The sequence below is a fragment of the Crotalus tigris genome, unplaced genomic scaffold (genome assembly GCF_016545835.1).
Source record: "Crotalus tigris isolate CLP2741 ecotype Arizona unplaced genomic scaffold, ASM1654583v1 scf7180000019411.436016, whole genome shotgun sequence".
In the NCBI taxonomy this organism is placed as follows: domain Eukaryota; kingdom Metazoa; phylum Chordata; class Lepidosauria; order Squamata; family Viperidae; genus Crotalus; species Crotalus tigris.
The window spans coordinates 205,351-216,607 of record NW_024097524.1 but is presented as its reverse complement, the minus strand read 5'-3'; the positions used below and the strand labels follow the sequence as shown (position 1 = coordinate 216,607).

The following is an 11,257-nucleotide window of genomic DNA, read 5'->3' as shown; positions in this document are numbered from 1 at the left end:
CTGGCCTGTGAGCCGGCAGTTTGACATGCCTGCCATAGAGAGATTACCTAGATATAGATGATCTAAGTTTGTCTCTATATGCTTCTTCTTCTTTGCAAATAGCAGATGGGGCAATGTTGGCTAGGTGGTAGATGTTACTAGTGAGATAGCTTTAAAGCATCCAGTAATAATTCTGCTAGCTTCATTTAGAACATCTATTTTCCCAGCATGTATGCTGATTTATCTCTGACTGGGCAGGCATATTCGCCCAGTCAATGAGTCAAAGCTGCTGTTTTAAGGACCTTTATTTTGTACCCCAGGTCAAACCCCAGGGAGAGCTCATTAATTTCCTGAGGATGTTGTTTCATCCACTGACCTTCAGTTTAATGTTGGTACAGCATTTCTTATATGTTAGGGTCCTATCTAGAGTGACCCCTAAATATTTAGGGCTGTAGCAATATTCTAATAATGTCCCTGTCCTGCTTATTGTGAAAATGAAAGGCACGTATCTGAGTTTTTGCTGGATTTGGTCTTAACTGGTTATTATAATAATATTGATGCAGCTGTACCTGGGCTTCAATTAAATGTTGTTCCATCTCCTCAAATGTTTCTTAAATGCAGACAGGCCCTTGATGTTTACTGAAATTATACTAATCTGTGGACCAGAAAAGCTGCTTTGTGGGATACACATATTGTCACAGCTAGAAATGAGCACCTCACTATGCTTTGCGTACTACTAGATTGAATGGATTTTCTTTTCTTTTTTCTTTTTTGTAAGTGTGCCATCCTAAGATTCTGAATTAAATACAAACAAGGCTTTCTTCTAAAATACTTTTTTGGTTGTTATCCAAGAAGGTTTTTTTTAAGCCATGAGTAAGCAGAGATGGCAAAACTGTTTTGATTAAAAAGAAGAATTTAGATAGTTTTTTTTTCCATTTGGAAACCACTTTTGTACTTTTTGCATCATACTGAAAAAAAGGAAACTTTGATTCTAGGTGTTGACGATTAGAATGATTTTGTTATTTTAGAAATAGCTTGAAATATTATGAAGTGTAAAGGAAAAGGTTGAGAGTGTATTTTTCTGTGCTTTTTTTGCATTTTATGGTACTGAAAAAAGTTGGAAGTTACAAACTTTTTTCTTTTAGCACTTCTTCCTTCTTTTCTCTTAATTCTCTAACTTTTGTTTTTTGTATTATATTTTTTTATTGAAACTTAATAAAAATATTATGGCAACCAATTTTAACTTTCTTTTTAAGAAAAGATAAAACACCACCACAGAACATGCTCAATCTGACAAGGCTCCTTTAATGTACTTTTACATATATCAGATAAGGCCTTACAGAGTTACACTCTTTAGAAATTTACAAACCATTCCCCTAAAAGAGACATATTTTTAAATTATTCTTGTGTACTGAAGTAGGCATGATTATTATAGCATAATAGAACAAACATTTTATAGAAGACATGCCCAGAACTGGAGGAATCCAAGATATCTAATATTCTTAAATCTAGTTGTATGAAGAGGCCACATTCTGATAGATAAAAAGGCATAAATTTTGCACAATGTGAATTTATTCCCTTAAAGAAAAGAACTAATCAGATCTTTTATTGAAGAATGCTGAAAACATGGGGTTTGAGATAAGTTTTTCCTTTTTTAAAAAAATCTGTGAGATCTTGAGTTAATTTTTTTTTAATTCTTTATCAGCTCTTCATGGCAGTATCATTGAAAAACCAACTGAATCTCAAACATTTCTGGAAAATTAAGCTAATGTGTTAAATGTGTTCATTATTCTATGTTCATCAGAGTTAAGAGACTCCATGCACAATTGATCCAAATCTACTTCAACATATGTATCATCTGATTAATATACAGTCCATGTTATAGCTAGTAGATGACAGAATTCTAAAAATCCCACCATTGTTCTGAAAATACTGGACAAAAGAGAAAATCAAAAGGCTAAAAGAGGGCAAGTAAAAAGGCTACTGAAATGGAAAACTTTTGCTGCCTGAAAACTCATTCAGAAAAATACTTATTTCAAGTATAGACTACTGCTCATTTTAACTCAACCCCAGTAAATTCTTATCTAACAAGAGTTCTATGCAAATAGTGATGCTAAGCAAAGATTAAAAGCACCTTAGCCTCACAAAATTCCAGTTCATTATGAAAAGGAACTATAGAATGAATGTGTAGAATGAATGCCTGAGAAAGCTTCTATAATGAATCTACTACACCTGAATCCTGGATTGTGACACTACCTCTGCACTAGACATAAGGTTATCTTATTTCTGGATTCCTCAGAAAGGTAGTCTGAGGGGCAGGCATTAACTTAAAAAGGAAAAGACTGAGTTTAAAGAAAAATTCAGAACATGCAAATTGCTGGTGCATGAGCAAGCTTGCCTTCTCAAAGAAAATATTTCCCATGTAGCCTAGAATTGATGGTCTGGTCTGCAGCTATTTTGTACTTCTAAATAACTATGATTAGTCAATGTGCAAAATAAAAAGCTAGAACAGAACAATGCAAAGGACACTTATAAACATTTCCATAAAAATATCTATACATTTAGCAATAAAATGGAAGCCAGCATATTTGCAGTCTTCCTTCTCTACCAACACTTTGTCCTAATTATTTTCATTACCAAAAAACTAATAAAAGTTTCTGTGTATTTTTGAATGAAATGAAGTGGTTTAGCATGCATTATCATCTTTCCTGGAAGGATTTATTTTGCATAAAATATTCAGCAGGAGTTGACCATTTTTCACTAAGTTTTACACCTGAAGAAACTCAACATCTAAAACTTTTTTCCCCTTTCTCAATAAATGAAATTCCAGTTTAGTCTAATAGTTGAAGCTACAGTCTAGAAACAGGGAGATTGTGAGTTCTTGTCCTGCTTTAGGCATGAAAGATGGTTGAGTGATCTTGTGCCAATTACTCTCTCTCAGCCCAGCCCACCTCAAAGGGTTGTTGTGGAGGAGAAAATTGGAGGAGGAAGTAATATTAAATATGCTTTTTACAAAAATAATAAATAAAACAAATCCCCATTTTATGATCACATTCCATCTACAATTTGTGAGAGTTTAGAACAGGGTGTCTAGGGATTATCTTATTTGGTGCTTCAACAGTCTGGGTTATTTTTGTAGTGACCTACCCATTGTCACCTAGTGTTGTTCTTCATTCAGCTGTCCAAAGTCCTCCCATTCTGTCCACAGAACTACTTTTAGTTTGTTTTTGACAATAAATGACATACTAAGCATGTTAATCTTGAACTTTCAGATGAACAGATAGTGTCTGACTATATTGATCTTCTGCTCAGGAGGTGAAGGCAAAGTGGGTTCTGAGATTTAGCATCAGGCACTCATGATACATGCATTCCACTTGATATAAAAAGATCAATGGCCCTAAAATCCCATTTACCAGAACATCCTAACTTTGCCAAATTAGGACATGATGTTAATATAGTACAGTGCATTTTCTCCCATTTCCATAGTCATTTTAAAGAAATGATTGATTATATAAAATCAACACTGTAAAAATACCCGATTCCTGATCTTACCAAGTTTTACAGAGAAAAAATCATTGTCTATGTGATTATCACTCTTAGTGCCTTCCCCCCCCCCTTTTTCTTTTAGGCTTAATTGCCTATTTTTTTCCTATTTTCCTTTTCTTCAAAGAGGAGGTAGAGGTGTTATCACTGATTTAAAAGGCATTATTTCCCTTAAGAAACTCAGAGGTTTGTGATGGTATAAAAGAATGGTCACTTAGGAATCCTTCCTTTCCCCCTGCCCAAAATCTAAAATATTCACAAAATGTTACATGCATAATTACTAGCACAGATGGAAGTTTAGGAATAATTACTATACTTTAAACAGAATTATAATGTGCACTGCTCTGTTGTATTTGTTTCAGTTGCCCCTGTTACATTTATTTCCTATTTATCAGCTTGGGAGATTTTATAGTAGGTGATTTCATTTTTCTAATTGTTTCCTCCTAATCTCTAATGCAGAATTAGTTTCCCAGCAATATTTGTAATGGAGCCAGTGCCATAAAACAGTTTATAATAAAAAGTAAATAAAAAGTAAAAAGGAGAAGACTGACTAGGTTAAGGCTGGGACAGTTCATACTTTTTTAAAGACATAATCTACAGAAAGCATTTATTGCCATAACTTAAATAACTCCCACAGTGCTACGGACATGCATCTTAATTCATTGTTTGACTCCATCTTTTTCTGTTCCTGTTCCACTGAAGTCAGTAGTCCAGCCATGTGTCTTCAGTAGATGTGCTAATAGATATCACTATGGCCATTCCTGGCTTTTACCAGGTTTTCATAGGTGATATATGGATGTTACCAAGTATATTTTGCAATCACAAATAGAAATCTTCCTCTCACTTTGTAATGTTTGTATAAATTTTTAAAAATGTGCATAAAATGGATTAATGTGAATCACATTCCAGTTTAGTAATGCTTGGGACATAGATAGATGTGATCTTTCAAATATGTGAAGCAGGCACACACATGTATAATTTAGCTATAAAATTATAGCTGTCCTTTTTGATATTCAGGATTAAAATGAGGGATAGAAAAGCCATAAAAGCTAGGTCAGTTCCTGTTCTCAGCTTTATAGAAATGGAGCAATTTGTTTCAATCTACTCATTCTCTATTCTCTGTGCCTACTTGAACAAAATAAAACAAAACAAAATTAGTCACCTAAATGTGTTATAACTATGTCAGAAGCAGTTGAAATTTCTAAAGATAAGTAAACAAGTATGTGCAGAAGACATATGTGTGTCTTAACTGATCACATAAGTGGGCTGTACCATATCTTATTGTTAAAGGAGGCAATGTGTCAGTGAGTAGTAAGAATATCAGTGGTTGATAATTCTCTGTAACTACCAGATCATCATATGCTAGTGGTGGCAAACCTATGGCACACGTGCCAGAGGCGGTACTCAGAGCCTCTCTGTGGGCACGCATGCTGTTGCTCCAGCCCCACCTCCCCCTGCAGCCCCCTCCTCACCAGTATCCTCCCTGAAGGAGAGTTGCTCCCCAGTGTGGATGATGTGGAGCAGCACAACCAAGCAAATGGCAGCCAGGCAGCGGGTGCAAGACTCCACTCTCATGCCCTGTCACGCACAGATGATGCGTGGAGTGTGGAGGGCGTAGCCACCATGGCGCTGCTGGGCCACCTGGGCGATCTGCTGCGAGCCGTGGAAGTGGTGAGTGGCCCTGTGGGTGGGCGGGGTGGGGGGTGGGGCAGTTTTTGGGCACTCAGTCTCTAAAAGGTTTGCCATCACTGCCATATGCTGTGGCAAGACATAGCAGCTCAAGTGCCATCCCTCATAGACATCATTAGAACCTCTCCCACCCAGTGTTATACTGAAATATGGTACCAATAGCTGTGGTTGTTTTTTGTCCTAAACCCAAAGTTACTCAGTGAACTTCAAGACATAGCAGTACATTTTAGATTTTTCAGTGCCATCTATTCTTGATGTTCATCAAAAAGGCATTTTAATAACTTAGTAATGCAACAGTCAATTTATAATAGCTATAATAGCTATTTGTGGACAATTTTTACCTCAGAGCTAAAAGCTCTGTGAAAATATCATATATTGTGAATAAGGGAAAAATTGATCATGCTAATGTTATCTGTAAATTTTGGTAGTACAGATGGTTGGATCTAACTAGATAATTTGGACATTTGCTTGTTTAGTAGGGAACTAAACATGTAACTTATTAGACTAAATCACAGAAAGGAAAAGATGGCCACATCACCACAACAATAATTCTCCTTTTACTGTGCTATAACATACTAAAACTGACTAAATAAGAATTTAGAAATAGTAAATATGCTAAATGTGGAATTTAGCATGTTTATTTTAGCTCACGTATGTGAATGTTTGCTGCTGAACTACAATTCCGATAAGCTGACTTTTGTTAATTTTGTTACAGCTGCTGAAAATTGCTTTTGAGATGTTGCTATTCCTCCATAAAGGGTTCTAGGCAAACTGATCTCCATCTGGTGTACTCACTATGCAGTTGTGACTATATAATTATATAGGAGCCAGTTTGGTTTAGTGCAGAGGTAGGCACGTTGGCTCTTTTATGACTCGTGGACTTCAAATCCCAGAATTCCTGAGCCAGCATGGCTGGCTCAGAAATTCTGGGAGTTGAAGTCCGTGAGTCATAAAAGAGCCAAGGTTGCCTACCCCTGGTTTAGTGGTTAAGGCAGGCATGTCAAACTGTCAGCCGGCGGGCCAGATGCGTAACGACAAAACCGCACCCATCCCATTGCTGACAATGTGGAAAAAGTCATGATACATCATGTGATGTCATGTGATGTCGTGAGTTTGATATGCCTGGGTTAAGGCATCAGGCTAGAAAGCAAGAGACTGTGACTTCAAGTCCTGCCTTAACTATGAAAACCAATTGAGCGAACTTGGACCAATTACTCTCTTTCAGATCAAATCACCTCGTAGGATTATTGTTGTGGTTGGCAAAATAGAAGGAGGAAGATGTGGATTCTAAAAGGAATAAAAGGCAGGATATAAACAAACAAATAAATAAATAAATAATAAAAATATCATCATTGCTATTATCATCACCATTACTGTGGCTTTATATGTGAATGTGTTTTGTATTGTTTAGGTGACATTATGGTCAGATAATTATTACAACAGACTGCAATTATTTCACTAGTCTTTTTTTGTTGAAGGAGAATATTATAAAGAATTAATGTAACAAAACAATAAACCCTCACATATGATAAAGACTTTTAAAAGTCTCAAAAATATAGAAAAGAAATATTAGAAAAGTCATTAACATTATATATCTATCAAATTGTAAGTGTTTACATAAAACATATTTGTTGATTGTTCTCTTCACATCCATTTTTAACATGGTAGTCTATGCTTTGTGAGAGCCATGCTGGTTAGCGGAATGCTAAAACAATAAAGGGAGCTGGCATAATGGCTGCTATTCTCACAAAGGCACTGATGGCTTTCTAAAACTGAGGAACATCCCTCGCTCATTGGATGGAAAAAGGCAGACTGGCAGACAGATCTACAGGCATGTATAACATTTCTAACCCCTCCAATTTGCAAGAGTGTTGAAATATGGAAGTAATTTTATTCGGTCTCCTATACATTCCCCCCCCCAAAAAAACTATAGACTCAGATAAAAGAGAATAGGATTTTTTAGTATGTTGAACTACAGTTAATTTGGATTACCAATATTTCTCAAGAAGATGATATAGAAATGTTTCAAAGCTATGCATACCAAAATAGTGAGCAGATATATTACATGGATTCACAGACATATGCGTGAACCTTATCACCATTCATTTTCTTAAAATACATGATAAGCAAGAGACTATACAATTGTATTATGTTCACTGGGTGCAAAGTACAATTCTACAAAGACTGCTAGAGAAGGACTTTCTTGATCAACAATGGCATTTTTTAAAAAAGCCACCATATTGAATTAGATTCATACTAGTTTAACAGCTATGAAACTCCTCCAAGAAACCCAGGAAATTGTAGTTCAGTGAACTTGCTTTTGCAAAATTATAATTATGTATCAACAATTATGTTTTGCTGATTAAACCAATTAGAAATTGATTAACATTTGTTGTATAAAAGTAATCTCCTTTGTCATAATTTGATAATCCAAAATGGCCCAGTTTATGTTCAATTTATAAGAAAGCTCATACCAAAATATTAGATCTGGTTCAATTCTTTCACATACTGTAACTATATCTGCTAAAACATAGATGCATGTGACTTGTGAGAATTGGTTCCAGAGCTTTCTCTTTCAGGGATATGTACATTTCAATTCAGCAATGTGACTCTTATCCCTGAATAACAGATTCAACAAACCTGCCCATAAGAAAAAGTCATGCTTTGGAATATGTAATTCTGAGCTCTCTGGTGACAGGATTATTCAGTCCTTTCATTTTTGCTTTTCCACTAAAGCAGCAGTTCCAACCAGGGGTGCTTGCACCCCCTGGGGGTGTGAGACGATATTGCAGGGGGTGCAAAAACTTGAGTTTTCAAAATTATAGTCTATATGCATAATTTGTTGCAGTTATTTTGAACTTTTGTAAGGGGTGTGAAAATATATCAGAAGTGTTCTAGGGGTGCGGGGTATAGAAAAGGTTGGGAACCACTGTACTAAAGGGAAAATTGTTTCAAAAATCTATTTCAAATCAGGATTTATGAAGATTTAAAGAACAAAAAAAGCATGTATTGTGTATTAAATTTGTTTGTTAAATAGTAATATGCCTATAATGTTGTGAATTTATGAGAATCCATTTTCAATGAACATATAAATGTGGTTCTAATTCCCTAGAATGTATTTATGTACCTACATAAATCAGTTATGTCACAAGTGGAACAAATGTCACATGGTGATCTCAGGTCAGAAGAGTTGTAACAGAGCTACAGCAAGGAAATTAATAAGGCTTTTTGTGCATTAATGTGTGCCTTTCTGACAACAAGAATGAAAATAACAGTATGTCTTCATTACTCACAATATTATTATATATACCCAAATCAGGTGGAGATTTCAAAATGCTAACAGATTGATGGCCTGTCAAAAATATGGAAATCTGGTTTTATCCCAGGCATGTCTTGAAGCCTGAGTTCTTGCTTTCTGAAGGGCCATTTATTGTAAGTAGGTTTTTAAGATAATTTCATAGTTATGGCTTCTCCCAAAGAGAATAATTCTGTGAGCTGTCCCCATAGATTGACAGCCACTGAAATATTATTTTCTATGAAATTTGTAATTCAGTAATGTTGGAGATTACTGTGGGACAAAAGCTTTCTGTGAAACGCCAATATTCTTATTCTCAGAAAATGGAGCAATGCTGTTTATTGGCACTTTGTATCTTATTTCAGATAGGAAATGAGACTAACATGTTTACATCAATAAAAAAACGATATACTTGGGATTCCTGGCTTTTTCAAACAATTACAGAGAATTCTGAGAATTTATAAAGCCATTTGAAAGTACCCTGCAATCTAATACTTTTAATGTTCAAATCAAATCAAATGACAATGTATGTTTCAATTATTATCACATCCTTTTTAGAACATGATATTAAAAGGCTAGACAAGAATGCTCCTAGCCTTCAAAAACAGAAATCTTATTGTTTAGAGAGAAATATTTGTATTCTAAAGGGATTAAAAAACACAGAAAAGTGATCCTTGTAGTGATAGGTATTTTTAAACAACTCTAAGCACAGATAGACAACAATATTTATTGGCAATGGTGAACTGCTTAAATTACTGAACTGCTTGGATTATTTTCTTGGATTGAATGTGTACAAAAAGGGCAAATCAAGATAAATCAATATTCTTTTCTGCTTGCTTGGGTTTGCAGTCTCAGTGTTTGTCTGTCATTTGCACTTTGAGTTGTGCTGATCTCCTCCTTTTTAAAATTAGATGTGCTCAAGAGTCCATTAGAGAGCTTGTTGAAAAAAATGTTCCGCAACCCCATCCCAATCCCTGCTGTTTCCTCCTCCCATCTCATTTTAGATAAGCCACTCTTTTTTGCTCTCATCAATGGTTTCTGTAAAATTGGGATCATTGTTCATAATAGCGGCATCTGCACTCTCAGCAGATTCTGCCCCCTTGGCTTCATTGGTATGGTAGGTTCCCTTGTGGCGGAACATATATCGAATGAGGAACACCAGGGTGCAGAGAATGGTGAAGATCACAACAGCAATAATACCTAAGAGAAATGTGAGAGTTTAACAAATTAAAAATAAGGGGGGAAGAAAAATTCATTCAATAATATATTGTAATTAAACATACTTGCAGTTATTTTTCAAACATTTTTGCTAAATTTGACATTGCTAAAATATTTATTTTGTCAAGCCACCTTATGAAACCATTTAGTAAGAAAAATCTCACCAATGAGATTTAATTATTTTTATTAATAAATTAATATATTTTAAGCTGCAATTAGACAAAATGTATATGATTTTGTGGTTCAGATATACTTTAATAATTTCTTTATTTCACACACTGAGAATTATGTTCATTGTGCAATATTAATATTTTGATATAACCAATCCAGTTCTTTATATGTCAGCCACCTTCCTGTAACATTAGAAAAGATGGATTATGCTGAAAACAATGACTTTAACTGCTCATGCTGTCAACTGCCCACCACCTCAGTCTGAAAATTGTCATACTGAGGCACTAGAAAGTCCACTAGCAGTTACCACAACATGAAACCAATAGGCCCAATTGTTCTGGATAGTTCTCATTCAGAATGAGGCATAATGGGAAAGGTAATAATTGCATTTCATCATTGCAACCTTTTTTTTTATTTCTCATACAAATCTCCATAGTCATCTTGCCTCATCCTGAAAGGCCTCTTGATGAATTGTAATCATAATGCCATACATTTGAAGTTGCATGCATGCACATATCTGTGTATGTAGGGGGAAAGAGAAAGAATGTGGTGATTAATGAGCTAAACTATGATCACAGAAATTAGAAAGACAAATGTCAGATGAGATAGGAATATTGTGTTTATATATCAGCACAACTTTAATTATATTTATTATTAAACTTATATTTCACCCATCAAAACCAGGGGTAAATCTACGTAGCTTACAATTATGAAAAATCAGAAGATAAAACATTAAAGCATTGAACAATAAATATTAATAGTAACACAGAGTTAAAATTGACAAGAAGGGAAGGAAGGGAACAAAATGCATATGGGGAGGAGATGGAGTCTTATCTTAGTCCATTAATCAGCTCCAGAATGACATATCCCCATTAGACCCTAGACCAGTTGGCAGAGTCCTTCAGGCCCTTTCAGAAGACCAAAAGTGTGGGTACAGATATCATCTCAGATGGCACCAGGTTCCAGAGGATGGCAGCCACAGCAGAAAACATTCTTCTTCTGAACCCCAACAGCCACAATTCTTTGACCAACTGGCTCTCCAGCATGCAGCTTTTGTGATGCAGGTAGATGGGCCAATACCATTGCGGTGAGATAATTCCTCAGAAAACCTGGACTCATACCATGAAGGGTTTTAAAGGTAAGAACCAACACATTGAATTGGACCCAGAAGTTAAATCAATGTAGTTTGTGGAACAGCGGTGTAACATTAACTACCCCAGTGTCTCTAAGAATTGTTTGTGTTACTGTATTTTGCACCAGTTATAGCTTCTGAATATTTTGGAATAGTCGAAGCAGGAGATGACCAGGCTTTGAGTGACTGAGCACAAGGATTGCTGATTCAGGAAAGTGCATAACCGGCAC

General features: G+C 35.5%; 1 protein-coding gene across 1 annotated transcript in view; it reads right to left on the bottom strand.

Annotated features, from left to right (window-relative positions):
• Positions 1-1,287: 1,287 nt before the first annotated feature.
• Positions 1,288-11,257, bottom strand: part of LOC120316550 (contactin-associated protein-like 2) — a 202,979-nt gene continuing 193,009 nt past the window's right edge. The window contains exon 11 of the mRNA XM_039362276.1: positions 1,288-9,706. Coding sequence (XP_039218210.1) covers positions 9,507-9,706 — 200 coding nt within the window. The 3' untranslated portion in view covers positions 1,288-9,506. The remainder of the gene's footprint in view (positions 9,707-11,257) is intronic.